Here is a 27,421-nt window from a genome sequence, read left to right on the forward strand (position 1 = left end):
GCGGAAAAGGGGAGATATGATTGAGACATTCAAATTGCTAAAGGGTTTCTATAGGATTAATTCAGAGGATAATGAATATGACCATGTTGCCACCAATTAGTGGGAGCGATCATAAGGTCTTGACCTGGGAGGTGGCTAAAAGTGTGGAATTTTCAATTAAGACAGGGTATATGCGGAATTACCATGCTGGCAAGTATGACAAGCTTAGGAGATTGCTTGGATCAGTGCCATGACATGTAAAACTGCAAGGGCTGGATGTCCATAGAGCATGGGAAGTGGTCAAGGAGCATTTACAGAGGTTATGGCTGATTGTATATCTAGGGTCCGAATAGTAAAACAAGTAGGAGTTAAATGGATGAATAACAGCATTAAGCTTGAGCTGCAAAAAAAGAAACAACTGTGGAGGGAATTTAAAGAGAACGGTGACCTGCAGGCACATGAACGGTGTAAAGTGCAGGCTAGAAGGGTAACGAGTGTGGTAAAAAAAGCAAAAGCGGATAAAGGGAAACTAGCTATGCAAGCTAAAGAGAATCCCAAACAGTTATTTCAATATGCTGCAAGCAAAAAAAAAAATGTACACGGCAGAATGATTTTAAGGAATGCCGATGGTAAGGATGTCACTGAATCAGTCGATATACTGGAATTACTGAGCGAGTACTTTGCAAGAGTATATCATCCAGGTGGTGACGTTGAAAAAGGAAGAAACCATTAGTTTATATGGGAATTGTGATGAATGAAGTGGAGGTGAATAGTCTATTACAGAACAGAATTAATGTGAATACATCTGTGGGATTGGATGGTATACCGGCACGGGTCTTACGTGAAGCGGCTTAAGAATTATCAGTGCCCTTGACCATGTTGTTTAATCTGAGTCTCAGGTCTGGTTTAGTCCCGAAGGTGTGGAAAGAGGGGAAAAATAGTTCCACTGCATAAAGGAGGATCCAAGACTACTGTTGCAAATTACCGACCGATCAGCATATCAGGAGTCGTTGTCAAGGTCTTGGAGAAATTAGTCAAGAGAAAAATACAGGAATGGATTGATGAAAATGAGATACTGTATGGGGGACAGCATGGCTTTATGAAGGGTAGATCATGCTTCAGTAACTTGCTCAAGTTTTATAGCACAGTGACGGCTGAACTGGATAAGGGTAATGGGTTTACAGTGATACTGCTGGACCTGGCTAAGGCATTTGACAGGATACCACTTTGAATTCTAATCCGTAAACTACAACATATGGGAATGGATATAGGATTGGTGAGATGGATAGGTGGGTGGTTGAAGGAGAGATATCAGAGAGTAGTTTATTCGGGAGTAGAGTCTAAAAAACGGTCTGTGACTAGTGGTGTGCCACAGGGTTCTGTTCTTGGACAACTTCTGTTTAATTTGTTCATTAACGATATAGGGAAGGATCTAAGAGGAACAGTTCATTTGTTCGCTGATGATGCAAATTTGGGTAGGACAATAGTGAATGCAGAAGATGTCAAAATCTTTCAGGACGACTTGGAGAGATTGGAGTTCTGGGCTAAGGAGAATGGATGTCAATTTAATGTGACAAAATGTAAGGTTATGTATTTTGGGGTAAAAAGATTAGCAACAGTATATCACATTGGTGGAACTGTACTCCAGGAGATTGATGAGGCCAGTGACTTGGGAGTGTTGGTGGATAGGGAGATGATGTTTAGGGGGCACATTGCAAAAGTGGTTAAATCAGCTCATCAACTCACTTTTGTTGAAAAATACTTTGACGAGCAAAGACAAACAAGTTATTGTACCTCTGTATCGAGTCTTGATAAGATCCCATCTAAACTACTGTGCCCAGATATGGGTGCCAGGGTTTCTTCTTGATGGGGAGGAGGTGGACAGGATCCAGATGCGAGTGATCAAGATGATAGCAGGTCTATGGAATGAACCTTATGAGAACTGGTTGAAGATTTGTGGGGTAATAAATTAGTTGATAGGCAGAAAAGGGGAGATATGATTGAGACATTCAAATTACTAAAGGGTTTCTATAGGATTAATTCAGAGGATATTTTTGAAATCAGGACTGGTGGTGGTGTGAGAACTAGGGGATACCTATGGAAGCTGGGTAAGAGTGTGGTTAGCTAGGGTGTTAGAGCTGGGTTCTTTACTTTTAAGAGTGGCAAATGGGTGGAATAAGCTGCCAGAGTTTGTTGTGGGTGCTATGACAGTGAGTGAGTTCAAGGCAGGGTATGATAGATACACTGAGAATGTCGTATAGTTGTGTGTACATGATGTTTAGGCCTCCCTCGATAAGTCTAAGGACTCCCTGGAGTCGCCTGTAATAATAATAATTTATTGGGATAGAAGTAAGGGTGTAGTATTTTCAGGGAGAATAGAAATGACAGGATATGGGATATTACTGATTTGTAATAATGCTTCATGGTATAAAAAACACCAAGAGGGGGAGAAAACCACATTTATTAAACTTACTAATATTTTGCTTGTTTTCTATCCAGGATCATCAGATCACACTTATATCTGTGACAGGCATGCAGCACTGAACTAAGTAATGTGGAAGACAATTCAAATTTTAACTGAAAAGAGAACTGATGTTCTTACATGGCACCCTCAATGGGTCAGATAACCATGAACTTAATTTAGAGAAGTCAGGCTATCAGATCTTAAAATGATAGTCTCCTAGATCTTTTGTAAATTAATGTAACCATATTTGTCGGGATTGGTAGAGTACTTCATAGCCGATGCAGATTCTAAAACTAGTCTCTCAAACCTTTAATGACTTCCATGTTAATATAGATGTTTTCCTCCATCTTATCCTATGTGAAGGAGTATCCAGAGCATGAACTGCCAATCCTGACTTGCCATACAGATAATCTTAGATGTAACTTTTGTGTTCTTCTAGGCAGATGTTAACTGATTTACCAGTCTGTCCTGGGTAGGCCAAACTGCAGGAACTGTATACACTGTGTGTTGGGTATAGGAGGGATGGAAGTGCACACAGTATTTTATTTAGGCTGTATCAATTGGCTTAAAAGTTGCTGCAAAGGTCCTGAGCACAGTTAGTTACGAGGACTGTGTTATTTGAACAAATAGCCATAGCTCAGTGTGCAAATGTTTTGAGGATGCCATACTGTTGAGAAGGGTGGTGGTGTGATTGTTTATGTAGATACTTAAATGTATAAGTGTATTTACAGTAAATGAATATTTACAGTATATTTTCTGTAAATGAAGAAGGATAATGAGCAATTAGGAATTCATGTAACTAGCATGTCTAGAAATGGGAATGATTGTTATTTTCTGTTTCTATAGTGAAGTTTAGTTTTTGATGTTGGCTGTTAAGATGCAATTTCTCTTCTTGGAATCACCCTGACATCAAGCCTCTTCTAGCATAAAACATCACAACCATTGTCTCCTCTGCTTCTAAAAACTAGTATTTCTCTTTTGCTCAAGATGTTACTTCATCTTTGAACAGCTGTTAACCTTATACAAACTTATTGCAATGCCATATAGCTTTTTGTATATTTTTATTCATCATGAAAAATAACCTGTATATATGGTGAATTTGAATAATTGAAATATGTCAGAAGGGAATGAGGCTTAATAAGGTTGAGATCCTCTGTCAGTAGCATATTGGTAAGTAGCAAAGTAATATTATTAAACTGACCATGATATCCAGCAAATAAAGAAGTCATGAGAGCTTGGTCCACCTTTGCTACGAGTTGCCAAGGGATGTACCACCTTACCTCAGTCCTGAAGATATTTTCAGGCACAAACTTTGTTTGCTTACACTTGGATAAAGGATTAAACTAAATTTATTATAGTCTAACCAAGTGCAAAATAAGCTTATTGTTGGGATAATTTCAAGTTGATTATTAGCAAGAATAGTTAAATAAAAAGGTAAAGCAGAGAGGAAGAATGATGAGAAAAATGAGGTGCAGGTTAAAGATAACTCAGTGAATCCCGTTCTTTCATAAACATATAATTCAGATATTTGTGTACTCTGAAATACAGTAAGTTTATTATTACCAGGAAGAACAAAAAGAGCATGATTCATTTCCACTGAGTTTACTTTCCTCTTTCTTTTCTCTCTTCAGTTCCAGATTACTCTGAAAGGCTAGCCAAGCTACTAAAAAGTAGTGTATCAGTGATAAGTTGACATTAATCTTTTAAATTCTGGTTTTATTTCTTAAAATAACAAATTTTTATTTATAATAATATATTAAATTTTTTGCTTTTAGTTTACCAGTTTTCTTGTGACTGTTCTAGAATACAAAAGTCCAGAATATGAATCTTTGCAGTTTGGATTGATTGTTGGACGCCTAGTATCAATTGGGTATCCTGCAGAGCTGAAGGATTTTGAATATGATCCAGCATTTCCCATCAGGTAAAATTCATCTTAAAAATTACAAGATAAAAAAGTTTCCAAAAAGTATATATTTGTATTTAGTGGATTAGTTATGATTATGTGTGCTCTCAGGGAGATCAACGAAGGACCAGTTTAGTTTTGGCTGGATGGCAATATATCTGCCTTCCAATCCATAGGCTATCACTTCTTCATGCAGAGACTTCATTCCAAAAACCATATTAGGTATGGGAGTGACCATACAGTATCTAACAGATGGCAGTGTGACTTCAAATACCCATCATAAATAAATACATAAATAAATCTCTTATCTCATCTTCCTTTTACCCTCTTTTACTTGTTCATCATCAGACCTCAAACCGTTCACAGGATAAGGTGGTCAGCCCTACGCCCTGGTGTATCCTATGTCTGTAGTGTTGAGGTCTCAAGGCTGGTTTGCCTGCTTTGCAGGATAATAAACCCCAGGATAAACTAGGGAAAAAACCCTACTGTCCACGACCAAGACTGGCTAACTTGGCTATGGCTGAGGAAGATCCTTCAGCTCCTCACATCACTGACTGGAATCGAACCTTGGACACTCCTTCCCCAGGCATATGGTTGCGAAGTGCACAGCTAGTAGGCTAACCACGCAGACTACATAAAAAAATGAATACCTTAAATACAATCACAGCATCTAAAGACAGCACGTTCTGCACACTCTCCAGTTGCTCTGAAATTATTGTCTTTTTGTTTGTTTCATGTTGGATCATAAACTTTGGAATTCAGTGACATTTACAAATCATTTGTTGACTACATGTTCACACCATCAACCGAAGGGAAATAATAGTTTTTTTCTATCAGTGTTGTTAATTTATTTATTTACAGAAATAAAAAAAAATTATTATAATTGTGGTTTGTTGTAATTGATGTTTTTTTCTATGCACAAAAAAGAAAAAAAAGAAAAAAAAAAACTTCACGGTGCTGAATCATAGTGGAGCATTTAAGGAAAGTAAGTTAAGTAATGAGGAGCGTGAAACTTTCTGCTGTTTAGAACAAATATTGAAATAAAGAAATACAGGTAACCCTCATATAATGCGGATGTTAGGTTCCATAGAAATGGCGCATTATATAAATCATGTTATACGAGACTTAGATCACATAGAAAAAGTAGGATTAGGTTCCGAAATCATTTTTTTTTTAAATTATATAAACAACAATGACATATGCAACAAAAACAATATTTTTATTTAATTCAGATAATTCATGTAAATTAAGAAAACATAAACTATGAGACAAATATGTAGTATAAAATTTTGAAAATTACAAATTGTACATACATTTCATTGCATAATGCATAAATGTTTTAGACACAATAAAATAAAGCACATATTTTAATCATCATCAGTGTCTTCAGAAATAACATTTTGTGGATGTTCTTTAAGTGGCCGGAGGTCGTCACCACTTAAAATCTCTTGGATATCATTTGTATAATTCTCATATGTATGTAACTCACCAGAAAATAAACTGCTCAGCCTGAGAGTAACACACTTATGATTTTAAATGTGCTTTCCTGGCAGAAAACGAAGACAATTTTCAAAAATAAACACTTTATACAGTAAACCCTAGATGGCGAACCTATGGCACTCGTGCCAGAGGTTGCATATCTGAGAATTTTTCTGGTATGTCAATGATTTACAAGTGATATCCTTTTATATGCTTATAAATGATTCACGTTTTTATTTTAATTGTTACAATAAGTACAAGCTGAATTTTGTTTTACACAAGACAGCAGCTATAAAGATGTGCATATCATTGGTGCAGTATAAACAAAAGATCGCTCAACCCAAAGACAAAAGCAACTGACAAGTGTTGAGTTGAAATGCTAAATCTCTTCAATCGAATTCCATAACATCTGAAACCGTCATACAACATTCATTATTAGTTTTAACACATTCACAACAGGGTGTCATTTATCTTTCCGATGGAACTTCTCATTACTGACTCTCAATTCACACAAACATTTCAACCCTTGGTTGAATTTTGTGGCTTCTTGTTTGTGTTTGAGGTGGCAGGCAAACTCACACGTTCATTATATGGCATGTTTCAATTCTTGGTAGTCTTTTATTTTAAGTTAGCCTTTGTGATCTGTCATAATGACATTGAGAATTTCAAATGCAATAAAACAAACACTTATTTCATAATTGAAAAATTGGACAAGAGTTTTTAGTTAGATACTGTGTTTCGGTGCAACATATGGTTTTACTTAAGTCTATACAGCATAGTTTCTGTGAGAAGGGACATGTGATTTATTATTTAGCGCCGTTTTTATTCCATCTGTCTCTAATTGCACTATTTGTTGAGTCTGACACAGACTGCAAAAGCCTCTGAACAGTACTTTATTCAGTGATGCAATAAAACTAAATTTGATACTTATAACTACTTGTGCGATATGGGCAGACACAAATTTAACAAAGATAAAATTTGATTTTTAAGTCCCATGGTGAAAAATATGAAAAAAAAAATAAAATAAAGGGTTACTAGAAATTGTAGACTGCGTTATATCGAAACCGCGTTGTATAAGTACCGCATTATATGAGGGTTACCTGTACTGAAAAGATGAAAGAAAATAAGATAGTTACAAGCATGAAACTGTATGTTGCAATGAATGAGAAAAAGGAACAAGGAAAACAAGTGTAATCAGAGAAAAGTGAGAGGTGTTGCATGCAGCACAGTAGCTAAGGTAAAGAAAGATGCAGATAAGATTCTCTCATGCAGTCATGTATGGAATTATATGATTGGAAGGGAAGTTTGGTTAAATCATGATCTAATGAGTCACTAAAAAACACAAGTACTAACCACAGTGATAAGTTTTATCACTGTGGTTAGTACGTGTGTTTTTTAGCGATGAATTCACCACAGGTTTCATTGTATAAAAAAATGATCTAGTGAGGTAGCAGAAGAGAATAAAGAAACAAACATGAGTGCTTATAGATCTTCACATATGCTATTAAATTTGTATGCAAATGCAAAAATAAATAAGCAGGACTCCAGAAATATCAGTTAATGATGAGTATGTTGATTTTTTTACCCCCCCCCCCAAAAAACAAACAAACAAATGTAATAAGTTTGGTTAAATCATGATCTAATGAGTCACTAAAAAACACAAGTACTAACCACAGTGATAAGTTTTATCACTGTGGTTAGTACGTGTGTTTTTTAGCGATGAATTCACCACAGGTTTCATTGTATAAAAAAATGATCTAGTGAGGTAGCAGAAGAGAATAAAGAAACAAACATGAGTGCTTATAGATCTTCACATATGCTATTAAATTTGTATGCAAATGCAAAAATAAATAAGCAGGACTCCAGAAATATCAGTTAATGATGAGTATGTTGATTTTTTTACCCCCCCCCCCAAAAAAAACAAACAAATGTAATAAAAAAAATAACTAACACCGGGTTTATAGGTCATAATAATTATTTAATAAACCTACTAGTTTCACCACAAATATATAACAAGTATTAAATATGAATTATTACATAACTAAACACTGAATGTACAGGAACTGTTACATGAAAATACAAGTAAAACAGAAACACGTGGATATGGAAGCTGGCACATGGTCGGTCATTGTTCAGCAAGTAAGCCCGATAGTTTGCAGAAAAATTAAAGTCCGATGTGTTAAAAGATCTAATTAGTTACTTCCAAATGTCACACAAAATCATCTCTTGGTTTCTTGTGAGTGGATTACCATTGTAACCTCTTTGATGTTGCAGCCGCTGAAGTTGTCTTATATGTATGGCATGGAACCCTGGTCCCATTCAATGTTGTGGTGAGTGTGGAAGAAATGGAATGCCAGACCTGAGCTGCCTTCTCTGCTGTTACTGACGTTTCCAACATGCTCTTTTTGTCTTATTTCTAAACTTCTTAATGTTTACCCTATGTAATTAAGGCTACAAGAACATGGAATATTGTAAATTCCAGGATGTTTGTTGAAAGAGTTGTGGTCCTTGGGTGAGCATAACAGATCCATGACATTCATTACAGAGCCTCAGTTTCCATCCCTTTTATCAGCAGACATTCACTAAAAATTGCAAATCTCCTGAAATCTCATGACATTAGAGTGGCCTTCAAACCCATTATGACAGTATGAAATCTGTTATGAAAACTTGACCTCAAGTTTACTAATTCCTCATATATTTTATTGCTCACTTATTATCAGTGTTCCCCCCCGCCCCCAATGCTCTCAAGTTCTGCATTGATGTTACTTTCATGAGGATGAAATACCTTTATAAATTGCTCATTTAACATCTCTTGTATTTCCTTCTCAGTGGTTATCATTTTGCCATTTTCTCCAACTCGTATCATCCTTCCATAATCATTGTTTCTTCCACTTTTTTTTTTGTTTCGGTCTCCTTAGCCAATTGCTGCTTATGCTGCACTTTTTCTATTCTTAACAAGTGAGTTATCTCGCTTGCTTGTTCTCTGTATTCCTCATGCAATTGACTATTTCCACCACTCATCTTATGTCGTCTCATTTGATGCCCTCTTCCAAATAGCAATCTTCACTTCTTCATTCATCTATTTCACACCTGCCTTATTTGATCACCTGGCCTTTGGAATGGAGTCAGATGTTGTCTCTGCTAGACTGTTCCTGAACAGGTTCCAAGCAGCATCCTTTCCATCTTGTTCTTCATTCCATGATGTAGCTGCAAGCTGTCTCTTGAGCTTGTCATAATTACTGGTTCACATTTCCCTTTCTCACAGATGTCCTCATATGGCTGGCCACCACCTAAGTAATCATTCATGGTCACTTTCACCAACTAGGAGGGAGATTTAACACTTTTACAATAATGGTTGGTCGATTGGTAGAGCCTCTGCTACTAATGGCTCACGCAAAAAGTTAAGCAAGTTTGAGCACAGTTAGTAGGTGGAAGGGATCAATCGTTCGATGCTGTTGGCACACTCTCCCTCGATGAGTCCTTGGACTCCCTGTAGGTGTCAAATAATAATAATAATGTTGACTGATGAGGTAATAAAATCCAAGACTCTTGAACCCCCTGCGTACCTTCTGTTATGTACCTAAGTTAATTGTCCCTCAAAAACTCAAGAAATTCATCCTCTTTTCTCCCAGATGCTGTCTCTTTATTCCAGCCTATATTACTATAATTAAATCCTATTTCCACTTGTGTACCCCTTTTAAATCCATTCTATAAATTGAATCCCTTGTTTTTAAAATAACTGATTCAAACTTGACATTTATTGTTCCATAACTAACGTTTTTTGCTTTTTGTTTACTTTACTTGCTTTTCCGCCATTACTGATTATTTTTCGTGTGCCCCCGAACGGCCTGCACGTACCCCTCCCTCCGAGTATGCATACTGCCAGTTGGGAAGCAATGATCTAGACTAGGGGTCACAAACTGGCCGCCCGCAGGCCAGATACTGCCCCCGAAGGCTTCGTATCCGGCTCGCAACCTTAATGATTTCTTTTCTAAAAATCAATGACTCTAACATCCTGCAGGGATTAAAACAGAAAAAATTCAAACTTCTAAATGTTTTATGACAGCTTTAAACAAAAGTAAAACTTATTACTACAATTCTTTTGTACCATGTTTCTATCATCAAATGTTGGTAACACTGCATAGAAGTTACTTGTCACGCAGCCATTTTAAGCCACATGATACAATGGCAGTAAATATCCCAAATATAAAATTTATTGTGCAGAAATGTTGTCAATCTGAAAGCATCTATGTATGTGATTCATAATTTTCAATTATGAAACTTAATAAGTCAAAGTTCTGCTCACGGATAAAAGATTCTAGATTAAATGCAATACTTCATATTGCAACATGAAATGAAAAGCACATTTGACATGTTAGTAAGGAAAAGATGTAAGGTTTCAGGTTGTAAATCAAATTAAAAAAAGGACTCGTAGATAAAAATCTTTATTTTTATAAGTCAAAATTATGTATTTAAACAATTTTCTCAAAGTAGGAATAAAATGTAATTGAACTTATTTCTCAACTTGTTATTTTTTTAAAATTTAAAAATAAAAATAGTTATAAATTTAAAATTTAAATGGTGGTGTAGCTGTTTATGTGAGTCGTAAAGGCCCGGCAACAAAAGGGGCTTTATTTGAGCCTTTATTTTTTTTAGTTTATGTTTTGGATCACAGAATAATATTGAATATGGCCCATGCCTGATATACATTTAATTATTATTATTATTATTACGGGCAACTCCAAGGAGTCGACAGACTCATCGAGGAAGGCCGTAACATCATGTCAAGAACAACTATTTGTCTTTCACACAGTATCTATCATACCTCGCCTTAAAACTCATTCACGGTCATAGCACCCACAACAGACTCTGGCAGCTTATTCCACTCATTTACCACTCTCCAAGTAAAGAACCTAGCTCTAACACCCCTGTTAACCACATTTTTGCCCGGCTTCCATGTATGGCCCCTAGTCCTCCCACCACCAACCCTATTCTCAAAAATATCTTCTGGATTAATCTTATAGAAACCCTTCAGTAATTTGAATTTCTCAATTGACTGCCCTTTGCTGTGTTTGAGTTTGAGACCCCTGATCTAGACCAGTATGCCTGTACAATTCCTTCCCAGATGGCATCAGTGGCAATATTATATTAAAAACGAGGATATTAGGAAAGAACTTGATTTTGTCAGCATCCAGGAATGCATTAGCAGATCTAATCTCAGGTGGTATGGTCAGTTAAGCAGAATGGGAAAAGAAAGATTAGCAAAACAAGTGTTCTCTGCCAGGTTGGCAGGAAAAAGACCCCAGAGGAAGACCAAGATATAGGTGGATTGATACAGTAAAAAGTGCCTTAGAAGACAGAAATATAAGACCTGATAATATTGAAGTCTTGAAATTTAACAGACTGATTTGGAGGAAAATAGATAGGAAGTTAGTAATGATGTAAAATTTTTCATGTAGTACTATCATATCCTGTACACTGTATATATATATATATATATATCCTGTATATATATCATGAATTTGATGATGAATTCCTTCCCATTGTCTTCCATATTACCATGTCTATAGCAAATATATCTCATCTCATCTTCTTTATACCTTCTTTTACCTTGCGGTGTCGAGGGTCCATTGATCATCGGACCTCAATCCGTTTACAGGATAAGGTGGTCAGCCCTATGCCCCAGTATATCCTATGGCCTGTAGTGTTAAGTTCTCAAGGCCAGTTTGCCTGCTTTGCGGGATGAAAAACCCCAGAATAAACTGAGGAAAAAACCCTGCTGTCCATGCCCAAGACTGGCTAACTTGGCTATGGCTGAGGAAGATCCTTCAGCTCCTCATGTCACCGAGGGGGAATCGAACCTAGGACACTCCTTCCCCAGGCATATGGTTGCGAAGCGCATAGCCACTAGGCTAACCGTGCAGACATAGCAAATATATTTAACTAGATATTTCATTCTTTTCACCTCCACCTCATACCATGCTTCTTCAAAACTACCATTTGCTGCTTTCATCTCCACCTTAATGGCATAACTCCTGTATATTGAAAAATTCCCTTTCTTCCCTGTTGATCTTCACAAAAAAACATGATATTCACCCATCTCTATTCCTCTCAGAATGTCATGCTTATCTAACCATGTCTCCTTTATTCCAACAATTTTCTGGTGAATATGCTCTTAATACTACAATTTAATTTCCTTTATTTAGAATACATCTGGCATTTGTAAACCTACATACCAGCTTATTTCTGGTACTATAACAAGTCTCATCAACCCACTCCTCAGATGGGGGAACCCCATACGAATAAATAAATAAAATTCCTCAGATATGACTCCCAGCCACTCTTTTCTATCATCACTGATCTTGCCCCTCTTCTTAGACCAATTTGTTTTCCTACATCCCTGGTCATCCCAATCCTTTCTTGTACATAGACACATCCTCTCCTGTATCCATCATCATCCACACTTTTTGTAGATGATGGAGACAGGAGAACACAAGGCAAACATTTCCCTGTTTGTGTTCCTTCTCTCTCATTCTCACTCACCTCTTCATTCACAAGCTCTCCTACCCCACTTTGCTGCTCTTCCATGTCATCTATACTACCTCTTTCTGCAGTTTCTCCAGCTGACTCGCACCAAATCCATTTAAATTATTGTTTCCATAGAGATACCCACAGGAGATCCACACTACTTTTATACACAAAACCTGTTATACCTCTCCTTAAACTCATTTACTGTCAGGGCACTCATAACTATTTCTGGCAATCCATTCCACTCACTCACCACTCTTCATGCAAAAAATCTTGTCCACACATCCTTACTAACCACACTCTTACACAACTTCCACTACCCCTAGTTATGGTTATCTTGCTATTTGTCATTTATTGAAAAATTTCCTTTGTGTCAACCTTATACAACTCTTTAATAACTAATAAGTTTATATCCTATCTTTTCTGCCTATCAACTAAACTTTGCACCCCACACACACTTTCAATGGCAGTATTATTCTGCAGACCGGTCACTAGGTAGTTCATTCAACTCTGAATTCTCTTCACCACCTCCTGGTCTCGAAGGGACCCAAATGACCAGTGCACAGTAGTCAAGATGCAGTCAAATAATACCAGTTTACATAACCAAAATGTAGCCTGACTCTTTTATACAGCTCCATCCTTCTCCCAAATTTTTATTATTATTATTATTTAGAAGGGTATTTCTATGGAGTCAAAAGAACTCATTGCAGGAGATCCACACTACCCATTATTCAAACAATACCTGCCATACATCTCCTTAAACTTATTCACTGTTATGGCCATCACAACCATCTCCGGCAATCCATTCCACTCATTCATCACTCTCCTCCAAGTAAAGAACCTAGTACACACATCTTTACTAACCACACTCTTAGATATCCTTTCCTTTAGTGTTTCATGGTGATCAGCATTCATTTTGGTAAATTATGGAGACTACAACTGTGTTAGGAATAATTACTCTAATTTCCCGACGTTTCGACCTTCATGTTAAAGTCATCATCTGGCGTATATACACCCATATATACAAAGACAAGCTATATTACATTTCAAACAGTATGCCAAAGTGACAGTGATTTGATCAATATGAAATATGGTTGGCACGTATTCTACCCACATAACCTTTTGGTCTAAGACAGGGCTGTCCAACCTTAGGTAATCTGAGGGCCGCATTAAAAAAAAATTATCCTAGGGCTGCATCACAATGCATATCTAGTAATTTGGTGAGCAGCAGCAACACAACCTCAATAGCTGAACAAATGAACATTGTTAATCACACGCTCACGTTTCCCGCGAGCGCCCAGAGCGTGCACATTGGAAGAAAATCCTTTTTTGACACTTCTAATATTTGAAAAACACGTCAGTATATAGCGATGTAAAAACACCAAATAAAATTACCAACATTGAGATTATCGATTAGTGATAGAATTAAAATATCTAATACGCATTTAATTCAGATTATTTTATTTTTTTGCTCATGAAAATCAAAGCCCACTGGCAGGCCTCACAAAATCGCATCGCGGTCTACATCCGGCCACAGACAGTGCTTTGGACAGCTCTGGTCTAAGTATTAATTATAATTAGGACTGTAGTAATCTAGGATCTTAACTTTAATATAACAAACACATGTTAAATTATTGTTTAGGCTACCAATTTTGCTGTACTAAAAGTATTTATATGAATTTTTTCTCTGATGATGCTATAAATAGGATGTAGCTTTGATGTAGTTTTTTTCTAATTAGTGGTCAGGCCAGTAGAATGACACGACACTTGATCAAATCATTGTCATTTTGGTATACTGCTTGAAATGTAATATAGCTTGTCTTTGTCAGGCCATTAATTGTAATGGTTGGTCAGTAACTTTAACAAACCATGTAGATTGTAGTGCAGCCTGTTTCTCTGTATATATACTATGTATATGCTCCAGAATCTAGATTACAGTAAAACCATAGCCATCCCATACATTAAAGGGTTATCAGAAAAAATCAACAGAATCCTACATCATTATAATCTCAATGCCACCTTTAAACCACCTACAAAACTTAAAAACATATTCAACCTCTAAGGATCCTCATCTCCCATTGGCACATCCTGGAGTTTATTGTATCCACTGCACCTGTAACTTACCGTACATTGGTGAAACAGGACATACAATCCCTATATATATAAGACACATTAAATATAACCATTTTGGTGAAGCAGGCCTTTCAGATCTTGCTCTCCCAATACCTTACACCAAATCAGCTGGAAACGTACCTGCTCTTTACACCATACAAAAACCTGGTATGAAAGAAAATTTAAGGAAGCCTGCGAAATTCTGATAAACCACCCAAATATCAACAATAATGATGACATGAAAATTCCAAGAATCTGGAGGGCACACATTTAGCCTACCTAATATTTAGTATCCAGCATATTTCAGGACTCTAGGCAACCTTCAGCTAGTATTGGAAACCATTCCATACCAACCGGTTGGAATTTATATGTATAATCAGCAGGAAAGTAATGGGATGATCAGGGATCAAAAGGAAACAGATGGAATTGCAAAGGGTTCTAAAATGAAGAAGCAGAAAGGGAAATGGCCCCAGTCCAGCATGGAGAGATCACATCGAGTGAGTGGTATCAGTGGAACTAGTTGTAGATCCAGAAATGAGTTGTTGTGTTTGTATACCAATGCTAGAAGTATAAGAAACAAGGCGGATGAAATGGTTGCACTAATTGCATCTGTGCACCCAGAGATTGTCGGAATAAGTGAGACATGGTTAGATGAGGATGACATCCTGACAGGAATAGAGATGGAAAGGTATGATGTGTTTCGTGAGGATAGAAGGGGTAAAAAGGGAGGGGGAGTGCTATTGATGATAGAGAAAGAGTTATGTTCATACAAGGTAGAGATGCAAGAGGAAAATGGGGCCAGTGGTTTTGAGGCAGTATGGTGTGAGATAGAGGTGAATAGAATCAAATACTTGGTGGGATGTTGTTATAGACCTGGTAATGTGGATGGTGGTGATAGTGAAATGTATAGTCAAATAAGCCAAGCAAATAAGAAAAGGGTGATCATTATGGGTGATTTTAATTATGGCAATATAGACTGGAATGAAGAGATAGCAACTGGAAGTAAAGAAAATGAGTTTCTTGAGTTTTTGAGGGATAACTACCTCAGACAGTATGTAACAGAGGGCACAAGAGGATTAAGGGTCTTGGATTTGGTCATCTCATCGGAGGATGTAATTATCAATGAGGTATCAAATCATCCACCAATTGGTGAAAGTGACCATGAGGTGATTACTTGGGTGGTTGCCAGCAGTGCAAGGACCCCTGTGAAAAAAGGGTATATGTGGAACTACAAGGGGGGTGATTATGAAGAGCTCAGGAGACAGCTTGCAGGTGTAGCATTGAATGAGGAGTTAGCTGGAAAAGAGATCAATGCAGCTTGGGGGATTTTCAAAAAATATTTAGTGGATGCAATGTCTAAATGTATACCACGGGTGAGAAGGTTAAATAAGTTAGGTGTGAGATGGATGAATAAAGAGATTAAGCATGCAATACAGAGAAAAAGGGCATTGTGGAGGCAGCATAAGAGAAGTGGAAGTAACCAATTTCATGAGTTCTACAAAGACCAGGCAAGGAGAGTGACTTGGTTGGTGAGAGTAGCTAAAGAGAGGTATGAACAGCAGTTAGCTAATGAAGCTAAAAAGAATCCTAGGGAGTTCTTTCGATATGTAGCCAGCAAAAGAAAGAATGATTATGGAAGGATGACATTGATTGGAGGAAATGGTATAAAGACAGCTGTTGCAGAATGTGTGGTGGAGATACTTAATGAGCAGTTCATAAAGATCTTTCAATCTTATGAATGTGACTTCATGGAGAGATTAAGAGCAGTTGATGATGGGGAGGAGAGACTGACTGTAAGTGAGCAAGAGGTGTTTGGGGAGTTGAGTAAACTAGATGTAAATAAGGCTGTGGGACTTGATAATATATCACCGCATATTCTGAAGGAATGTGCCAGAGAGTTGACACCTGCCTTGACATATTTTTTTAATACGAGTCTTGCACTTGGTCAAGTCCCTAAAGAGTGGAAGGAGGGCAAGATTGTGCCACTTCATAAAGGAGGTGATCGAACTCAAGCATCAAACTATAGGCCTATCTGTGTGTCAGGTGTTGTGGTTAAGTTGTTGGAGAAGCTTGTGAGAACTAGGATCCAGAGTTGGGTTGACACCAATCGTATAATCTTTGATGGACAGCATGGATTTGCTAAAGGGAGGTCGTGTTTTAGTAATCTACTTACTTATTACAATAAAGTGACTGCTTCCTTGGACAGAGGAGAAGGATACACAGTAATATACTTGGATTTTGCAAAAGCTTTTGATAGAGTACCTCACGATAAGTTGACAGTCAAACTAGAGCAGATGGGGTTGGATATTAGATTAGTGCATTGGATTGGAGACTGGCTATCTGATAGGTATCAACAAGTTGTGTATGGGGGTGCAATATCCAGGAAAAGGAAAGTCACTAGTGGAGTGCCTCAGGGATCTGTTTTAGGGCCATTACTATTTAATTTGTATATTAATGATATTGGCGAAGATTTGGATGGAGATATTCAGTTGTTTGCAGATGATGCAAAGTTGGGACGAACCATAAAGAGTAGTGAAGATGTTGTGGCCTTGCAAGAAGACTTGAATAAATTGAGTGATTGGGCAAGCAAATGGGGATGTGAGTTCAATGTTGCAAAATGTAAGGTTTTAAAATTTGGAAAACAAAGATGGGATGCAGAATTTATGCTTGATGAGAATATATTGTTGGAAGTAGAGGAAATAAGAGATCTGGGAGTGATAGTGGATAAGGAGCTAAAATTTAGGGGACACATCGCCAAAATTGTGAAGACAACACAAAGACTTCTGGGAATGATGCAGAGGACACTGACGTGTAGAAGTAGGGAGATTCTTGTTCCATTGTATAAGGCTTTGATTAGGCCACACATGGATTATTGTGCCCAGATTTGGTCACCTGGTTTTCAGAAGGATGAAGAGATGTTGGAAAGGGTCCAAAGGCGACTGACTAAGGTAGTTTCTGACCTCTGGAATGTCGAGTATGAGGAAAGATTGAAAAGATGTAATTTGCAGAGTCTAGTGGAGAGAAGGAAGAGGGGAGATATGATGGAGACCTACAAGTTGGTAAGGGGTTGTTATAGGATCAGTGGTGGAGAAGTTCTACAGAGAATAGTGGGAGATCAGGGGAGAACCAGAGGTCATACCTGGAAATTGTATAAAGAGGGTGTGAGTAGGGGAGTGAGAGGCAGGTTTTTTTCATGCAGAGTTGTGAATGATTGGAATGCCTTGCCTGAGAGTGTGGTGTCTGCAAGGAGTTTGAATGTGTTTAAGACCCGGTATGATGAGATGTGTGTGAGATAAAAGGACCTCCTAGATGAGTCTTTGACTCCATGAGGTCTTGTTTAATAATAATAATAATAATCATGATGTTAATATATATATATATATATATAGACTTGTTGTCGCTCCCAATGTAATTTTACAACCAATAGATAATATTAATAATAGGACTCGAGCTTTAATGTAGTAAGGTTTTTTTTTTTTTTCTTTCACCAGAGGTCAGGCCAATAATTGTTGTAACGGTTGGTCAGTAACTTTAACAAACCATGTAGATTGTAGTGCAGCTTGTTTCTCTGTATATAGTATATATGCTCAAGAAGATGACCTTGATATAAAGGTCAAAACGTTGAATGTGGATTATGGTTTATATTAAACTAAAGTTTTACTAAAACACGGTAGTTGTCTCCATAATTATCCAAAATGCATAGCTTGTCTTTGTATATATTCAAGGTGTGTTAATAAAAAAGAACTTTTGCTATGAAGACTTTATTGCTGATTTTACAATATTTTAAGCACTGTCCCCTTCAAAGTAGTCCTCCCCCTACTAGTGATACACCATTCCCAACATTTCTGCCATTGTTGTAATGCTTCCTGGAATGCACTTTCTGTGATGATGCATCATCGTCATCAAATTTCTGCCATGTACCCTCAAGGGGTGTACGAACTTCCTGTCTACAATTTTCCTCCAAATCAGTCTGTTACTTGTCAAGACTCCAACATTATCAGATCTTATATTTCTATCGTCTAAGGCACTTTGTACCGTATCAATCCACCTATATATTGGTCTTCTTCTGGGTCGTTTTGCTGCCAACCTAGCAGAGAACACTTGTTTTGCTAATCTTTCTTCGCCCATTCTGTTTAAGTGACCATACCACCTGAGATTAGCTCTGCTAATGCATTCCTGGATGCTGACGATGTCAAGTTCTTTCCTAATATCCTCGTTTTTAATGTGACATTGCCATTGATGCCATCTGTTAATGCCTATAATCTTTCTCAGGACTCTTATATCTGCGGACTCTAGTCTTTGGTCAAGTGTTTTACTTCTGACCCAGCTCTCAGATCCATAAGTTAAAACTGGTTTGAATACAGCTAATTTAGTGTTCCGACTAATTTCTATCTTATTCCATATGAATTTATTCAGTTGACTTCCCACCATACCAGCTTTGCTGATTCTGTTGTCTATTTCTATATTTAATTTACCATCTTCACTAAAAATTGTGCCTAAGTAGCTGAAATGTTTTACTTGTTCCACAGTTTCTCCATTCACAACACAGTTGACATTTTCAGTGATTCTGCCTATTTTCATTGTCTTTGTCTTAATATTGCTGACCTTCATACCATACATTACAACAGTTATTCAATTTAGTAAGAGAATCTTGCAGACTTGTAGTGGATTTATTTAGAAGTATAACATCGTCTACATAAAGCAAAGAGTTGACATTAACATCTCCAATTTTGATATTATGTTTAATACCACTTTCCTTCATAATGTGATCCATGTAGATAATCAATAACAGAGGGGATAATGTACATCCTTGTCTCACACCAGATTTAATATTAAACCATCTCCCTGTACTTTCTTCATTTCTAACTGCTGACTTACAACTCAAATAAAGACTAAGTATTGCTTGATATAATGCCCCATGGATACCATATAACTGTAGCATATTGAATAGCTTCTCTCTTGGCACCTTGTCATATGCCTTTTCCAAATCGACAAAACTTAAATACAGATCTTTGTTATATTCCCATGCTTTCTCGACTATTTGTCGTAAAGTGAAGATCTGATCCTGACAGCCTCTATTTGGCCTGAATCCAGCTTGTTCTTCACCAAGCTTTTCTTCCACAATTCTTCTCAACCGTTTCTCAAGTATACTTGCATAGATCTTGCCATGAACACTCAGTAGGGAAATACCTCTGTAATTCTCACATTCAGTTTTATTTCCCTTTTTATATGTGGGTACTATGAGAGCTCTACTCCAATCATCAGGAATTTGTCCATCTGTCCAGGCTTTCTGAACTATGCACTGCATCCACTGTAAGACTCTTATACCACCATACTTCAGCATTTCTGGTCGAATATCATCTACTCCTGCTGCCTTTCCACATTTCAAGCCTTTGATGGCTTTTTCTACTTCAAGTATGGATATGTATTCCTGACTGCATGACTGGTCAGTGTTTTTTACCACTGTGCTATCACTGCTTGTTTCATTTAGCAATTTCTCAAAGTAATTACTCCATACTTCAAGGATATCTTTTTCTCCTGTTTTCATATCACCTTTATCGTCTCTAATTCCTTTTACAGCACTCTTTCCTCCAATTCTAGGCTTCTTCAACAACCTCCAGAATATTTTGCCACCTTCTTCATATTTATTTTCTATATTCTTGCCAAAGTCCTCCCATGACTTTTCTTTAGCTAGTTTTATACAGTGTTTAGCATTCTTGCATTTGTCTCTGTATTCTCTAAGAGCAAAAGCTGACTTATTTGCCAGGAACTTTTGATATGCTTTCTTCTTTTCCTTCACTGCCAATTTAACTTCCTGTGTCCACCATGGAGTTCTAATTTTCTATCCTTGCAGAAAACTTCACCACATGCCTCTCTAGCTGAATCAATCAGGGCTTTCTTCAAGGCTTGCTACTGAATCTCCAAGGTTTGGTTTCTGTTCTCAAACTCTTTCATTTTTTCTTCAATAATCCTTGTGTACTTTAGTCTACAGTTCACATCTGAGAGATGCTCAACTTTTATTCGCTTTAAAACTTTCTTACATGTTATTCTTTTTAATATGAAAATCAATTTTATCCTGCTGAAGACTAAATAGTGATCACTTCCAATTTCAAATCCTCTGTACACTCTGGTGTCCTGCACCAGGGAGAAAACATCACTATCAACAGTAACATAGGCAATGAGACTTTTCTTATTCCTTGCCTCTTCTCTCCATGTGAATTTGTGCACATTTTTATGTTGGAACATGGTGTTAGTAATAACCAGTCCATGTCCTGAGCAGAAATCCAACAGATATTTGCCATTATTATTAGCTTTACTCTTTTCTCCAAATTTTCCCAAAATATTTTTGTATGTCTCACAATCATTTCCTACTCTGCTATTTAGATCCCCAACAAGGACCAACTTTTCCTTTTTCATTGTGTCAGTTGCTTTTTCTAAAGCCTCAAAAAAATTCCTCCACTTCTACCTTAGTAGAAACTTACTTAGTAAAAAGTAGTGATGGTACATAGTTCTCTTATTGCATTTTCATGAATCTCCTCTATGGTTTGGAAACGACATCCTTTCAAAGTGGTTTTAAGTTTGGGAAACAGAAAAAAGTCTGCTAGTGCTGAGTCTGGAGAATAGGGTGGATGGGCACAACGGATGTCTGGCGTTTTGCCGTATAACTGCAGATGACGAGTGATGTGTGAGCTGTGGTGCAACATCTAAGTCTGGTTTTCCCACAATGGCTAGTCTTTCACTTGGGGAAATGTTGTCAGAAGGTGGTTTTGCATTATTAATTGTGAAAATATCTTCCATTAAAAAACTGAGAAAGAACAAAAATATTATCATCCTTCAAACTGACAAAGGAAATGCCACAGTCATTCTAAATAAAACAGACTATGGCCATAAAATTCTTGAATTATTAGAGACAGATACTTACTCTGAACTTAATAGGGACCCCACAAGAGAGTTACATAATAGGACCAACAATCTTTTAAATGCAATTTCAGAATTACCAAGGAATATCTGCCTTTTGCTCTGATCTGTTCATCCTCTTATCCTACAGTTGTACGGCCTTCCTAAGATTCACAAAATAAATATTCCCTTAAGAACCCATAGTTGAAGGCATTGACTCACCCACATACAATTTATCTAAATATCTTACTTCAGGAAACCAATACATACAGATAATACCTTCACACGTCTTCTTATCACTACACTCCACAGAAATATGGCATTATATCTACTCTTGCGCATTGAGTCAGATCCTTATTATCAGATGGAAGAGTTTCAAAATGAACTTAATTTCCTCAAAAGGTCCTTTATTAAATATCAAGAAACTTCTATTTCACCATCATCAACAAACCAATGAAGATTCTACTTCAACTCCCCCCCCCAGAGCTTGCATCAGTTTCCTCCCCCCCCAACTGCCAAGAATTTAAAAAAAAAGTTCAACATCAAAACGTGCTTTTCTACTTTACCTATACTCTGATCTATCCTTAGTCAGCCTAACCAGGAGTATACAGAATTATTTGTAGTTGTGGTAAACCTTATTACTGACAAACTGATAAATCAGTGTTTCTCTATCTTGAAGAGCACAAAAGAGTCATCTCTTATAATAGAATCTGAGTCAGTGCCCTCACCAGCCAATTCTTGTTGTCTGTAAACTCTGATGAAGGCCGCCAACACCAAATAGACTAGAATCAAACTTCTAATATTCACAAATGTTACGATGAACTTGAAAGACATATCCTGGAGTCAAAAGAAATCGCCCTCGATTCTACCCACATGAATAGCAACCTTAGCTACAATTTACCAGACTCGCATAGCTCTGTTATTCAGTACTGGCATTCTTGCAAGATCACATGCACGCATATAAATGTAGCTAGAACTGAAGTCCAGACTCCAATTCAAACTTAACTACAGTTTTTGATAGCGCTGTTGTTTTCAGTGCATAATGTTTCTGTCGATCTTTTTGTATATACCTTTGTGCTTTGACACCTGATGAAGTTGGCTCACCAACAACGAAACCAGTTATGTCCTTATTGAACTGTTATTCTTAATTATCTCTGTGTTTTAAGTCATTAAGGTTATTGGACATGTTCATAAACCAAGTCAATCTGCATACAAGTGTATGTGTGTGTACTGCAGATCATTACATTACCTTAATATGGAGTTTGAAATATCAGTAAATTAAAGTAATTATGCCTAACACTGTTGTAGTCTCCATATTTACTGAAATGAATACTCTTAGACAACTTCTGAGTGGTCCCTTGTTCTGCTCCTACTCCTGATGTATTGAAACATTTATTTTATGGCAATCTTATAATATCCCAACTGTCAGATTTTAGGGAAAGACAACATATACTATAATATTAATTATTATTATTATTATTTATCACCTCCAGGGAGTCCAAAGACTCATCGAAGGGAGGGCATCCACTCTGCAACTCTGCTTCCACCAGTCACAATCTACCAACTGACTGCAACTACACCAATGCCATCTACAGCTGACCACCACCACTAGTATTTCCCCGGACAATCTCAAACATCCATGCCCACAGCAGGATTCAAACCCACAGCCTCTTGACCGGAGAGCAGACACGCTAACCACTCGGCCAGCCTGGCTGACCGAGTGGTTAAAAACCTAAAAAAAATTTAATTAATACTTCCTATATTTCAGTAATGTTACATTACCATCTTCAGGGAACATAAAAATAATGATATGTGCATGCAGGCAGTAACGCTAAACAAATATGACTGAAGAAAACAACCGAAGTCGGTCCTAGAGTCCTAAAAGGTGCCATCTAGTGGGCTAAATTGAGTAGTCTTGCTGTTGGGCTGATGTTCTAAGAATGCAAGCTTCCCATATTTGGGGCAGTCTCATGCATCCAAATATTTTGAGGTTTGGGGAGTTTTTTAGAGCTGAGGCTGATTCCAGGAATAATCTCTCATATTTATACTTGCTCTAGTGTAGTAATTATTTTTATTATTATGATTTGTGACACATTGCGTGGACACCATTGTGGGAGGACACCTATTGTACAACCCTCCGTCTCCACCACTAACCAAACCTCTACTACCAATCATCTACATCAGCGCCACCTACTTCCCACCACCACAGCTAGTATTTTTCGTCTGTAAATTGCGTGTGTTCTGAAGGGCTGATTTATCTGGATGTGGAATGAAAAACCAGAGTTTCCCGGAGAAAAAACCCTGCTAGCTCCATATGAGATCAGCTAACTCACCTTCAGTTGAAAAAGTCCATATAAACATTCCTCCCCTCATAACAAGAATCGAACTTAGACCTTTTCTAATTGAAGGCCGCAACATACCGTTATTCTTTCAATTTTCTACAGAGGCACATAATAAAGTGGCCTTCCAGCATATTTTGTGGCAGGTGTCCAAAGCATGGTCAGCAAGTCCTGATTGACTGTATTGGTGGAACCGGATACAATCCTTATGTTCAGATATTCTGATATTAGTTGTCCTGCTAATATTGTTTGGCTGTAGTAAGACAGTTTGCAACTACAAGGGACCTGTTATATTCTAGGTAGGTCTAGGGGAAGTGGCTGGTCCTTGGGGGGGGGGCGAATAAAAGATGCCAATTTTTTATATGGTTTGTAACAAGTTGTCATATTTTTTTAGGATTTTTGTTAGGTTTCAGAAGTACCCCGAATTTAAGGAATGGTGATAGATTTAGAGTAGTCCCTGTTATGGAGGGAGGAGGGGAGTTGAGGTTAATTGGTTTTAATATTTTTTGGATTTTATGGGGGTTGTAGCCATTGGTTACAAAGGCATTAAGAATATGGTTAAATTCAGTAGTAAGGGCATTGTTATCTGAACTGATTAATTTTGCCCTGTTATATAGGGTTTTTATAATCCCATATTGTTGGGGGAGGGGGTGCTGGTGAATGTATCTACCTGTATGTGTGGGTTTTCTGTAAACAGAGAAAGCCAGGGATCCATCAGGCTGGTGTATAATCAGAGTGTCTAGGAAAGGGAGATTGTTATTATTTTCTTTTTCCAAGGCAAACTGGATCCTGGGATGTTGATTGTTTAAGTGTGATAAGAAGTTGTGGAGTGTGTCCAAGCCATGCAGCCAAATAGCGAACACATCATTTACATAGCATAGCCAAACAGTAGGTTACAGTGGAGCCGAGTTTAAGACTTTTTCAAAGGTCTCCATAAAGAAGTTGGCCAGAGGTGGAGAGAGTGGAGAACCCACGGCTGTCCCCTCTATTTGTTTATAGAATTTTTCCTTGCCAAACGAAATATCCTGAGTTTATGGTGAACTGAAATAGGACAGAGATATCAGGAGGAAATTTGCCTTGGATGAGGTCCAAAGTATCTTTGAGTGGGACATTGGTGAATAAGGAGGAGACATCAAAACTGACCATTATGTCAGTGTGTTGGAGTGAGAGGTTTTTCTATACTGGCTTTAAAGTGGGCTGAATTTTTTATTTGTGAAGGTGTGTTGCCAGTATATTGTGTGAGCACTTTGGCTAAATGTTTGGCTAATTTGTATGTGGGGGAATCAATGCCATCCACAATGGGATGTAATGGCACATTCTGTTTATGGATTTTTGGAAGTCTATATATTCAGAGGGGGGGTCTAGAGTTAAAAGGTTTTAGTTTGTTAGTCACTTAAAGTTTTTTAATTAATATTATAGTATACATTGTCTTTCCCTAAAATCTGACAGTTATGTATCACCAACATATAAGTTTATCTACAGGAATTACTTATAATATCCCTTAAGTAACTTATACGTTTCTATTACATCCACTCCCACTCTGCCTGTCAGCTACAACCCACACAACTTCAATCCATCCTCATAGGGAGCATTCCACAGACCTGTCACCAATTTAGTCACTCATCACTGAATTCTTTCCATCATTTCCTAATTCGGGATGCTTAAGGGTCAAAGCTGTATAACTGAGAGGAGACCTCCACATAGCCTTTAAAGGAATGCGGAGAACCGACCAGGGCTTCTGACCTAATGTCCAATCCTCACCTTCTCGTGGTGCACCCTGTTGGGTATCTACTTTGATACTGAACGAACGAGGATGGGCTGGCAATTTGGGATTTAGCCGACCAAATTGTATTCTTATTGGTTAAACCAAAATAAAAAATGATGGTACAACATGACAAAATTTCATGCCGGCTGGGGCGTCGCCCGGTTAAACAAGGCCCCCGTTGTTTTCGCCAGGGAACCAGGGCGAACAGCGAAAAGTCAGCTACTGGAACAAATCTGAAAACAAACCCCAACTCAACATCACCAGAGTTAAAGATCGGTACTATCAATGTAAGAAGCCTGAATGGCAAAGAAATGGAGCTAGCTGAGGAATTAGATAAGTACCAGATCGACATAATAGGGGTGACTGAAACAAAAAAGACCAAAACTGGTGAGATCTTTCTGAGCAATAAATACAAAATGTTATATTCAGGCAATGACAATCAAGGAAAAGAAGGAGTAGCCATAGTATTCAACACAAAATACGAGGCTAATCTTCTTGAATGGCAGTCAGTCTCAAGTAGAGTAATGTGGGCAAATATGAGAATGGGGAACTGGGCAATGAGACTTATTTGTGCCTATGGTCCCACAGAAGGTTCTACTAAGGTAGAAGTGGAGGAATTTTTTGATGCTTTAGAAAAAGCAACTGACACAATGAAAAAGGAAAAGTTGGTCCTTGTTGGGGATCTAAATAGTAGAGTAGGAAATGATTGTGAGACATACAAAAATATTTTGGGAAAATTTGGAGAAAAGAGCAAAGCTAATAATAATGGCAAGTATCTGTTGGATTTCTGCTCAGGACATGGACTGGCTATTACTAACACCATGTTCCAACATAAAAATCTGCACAAATTCACATGGAGAGAAGAGGCTAGGAATAAGAAAAGTCTCATTGACTATGTTATTGTTGATAGTGATGTTTTCTCCCTGGTGCAGGACACCAGAGTGTACAGAGGATTTGAAATTGGAAGTGATCACTATTTAGTCTTGAGCAGGATAAAATTGAATTTCATATTGAAAAGAATAACATGTAAGAAAGTTTTAAAGCGAATAAAAGTTGAGCAGCTCTCAGATGTGAACTGTAGACTAAAATACAGAAATATTATTGAAAAGAAAATGAAAGAGTTTGAGAACGGGAATCAAACCTTGGAGATTCAGTGGCAAACTCTGAAGGAAACATTGATTGATTCTGCCAGAGAGGCATGTGGTGAGGTTGTGTGCAAGGATAAAAAAATCAGAACTCCCTGGTGGACACAGGAAGTTAAAGAGGCAGTGAAGGAAAAGAAGAAAGCATATCAAAAGTTCCTGGCAAATAAGGCAGCTGTTACTCTTACAGAATACAGAGACAAATGTAAGAAAGCTAAACAGTGTGTAAAACTAGCTAAACAAAAGTCATGGGAGGACTTTGGCAAGAATATAGAAAATAAATATCAAGAAGGTGGCAAAATATTCTGGAGGTTGTTGAAGAAGCTTAGGAATGGAGGAAAGAGTGCTGTAAAAGGAATTAGAGATGATAAAGGTGAAATGAAAACAGGAGAAAAAGATATCCTTGAAGTATGGATTAATTACATTGAAAAACTGCTAAATGAAACAAGCAGTGATGACAGCACAGTGATAAAAAACACTGACCAGGCATGCAGTCAGGAATACATATCCATACTTGAAGTAGAAAAAGCCATCAAAGGCTTGAAATGTGGAAAGGCAGCAGGAGTAGATGATATTCGACCAGAAATGCTGAAGTATGGTGGTATAAGAGTCTTACAGTGGCTGCACTGCATAGTTCAGAAAGCCTGGACAGAGGGACGAATTCCCAATGATTGGAGTAGAGCTCTCATAGTACCCATATATAAAAAGGGAAATAAAACTGAATGTGAGAATTACAGAGGTATTTCCCTACTGAGTGTTCCTGGCAAGATCTATGCAAGTATACTTGAGAAACGGTTGAGAAGAATTGTGGAA

General features: G+C 37.5%; 1 protein-coding gene across 7 annotated transcripts in view; it reads left to right on the forward strand.

The window, feature by feature from the left end:
* The window catches only part of Nt5b (5' nucleotidase B), a 580,494-nt gene that overhangs the window by 158,588 nt on the left and 394,485 nt on the right, over nt 1-27,421 (forward strand). For all 7 annotated transcript variants that reach the window (XM_090391852.1, XM_090391851.1, XM_090391857.1 and 4 more), the window contains one exon: nt 4,247-4,364. In XM_090391852.1, the coding sequence (XP_090247978.1) occupies nt 4,247-4,364 (118 nt within the window). The remainder of the gene's footprint in view (nt 1-4,246; nt 4,365-27,421) is intronic.

Source organism: Typopeltis vanoorti, chromosome 4 (genome assembly GCF_054136105.1).
Source record: "Typopeltis vanoorti isolate ZY-2024b chromosome 4, IOZ_Tvanoo_1.0, whole genome shotgun sequence".
Taxonomy (NCBI): Eukaryota; Metazoa; Arthropoda; class Arachnida; order Uropygi; family Thelyphonidae; genus Typopeltis; species Typopeltis vanoorti.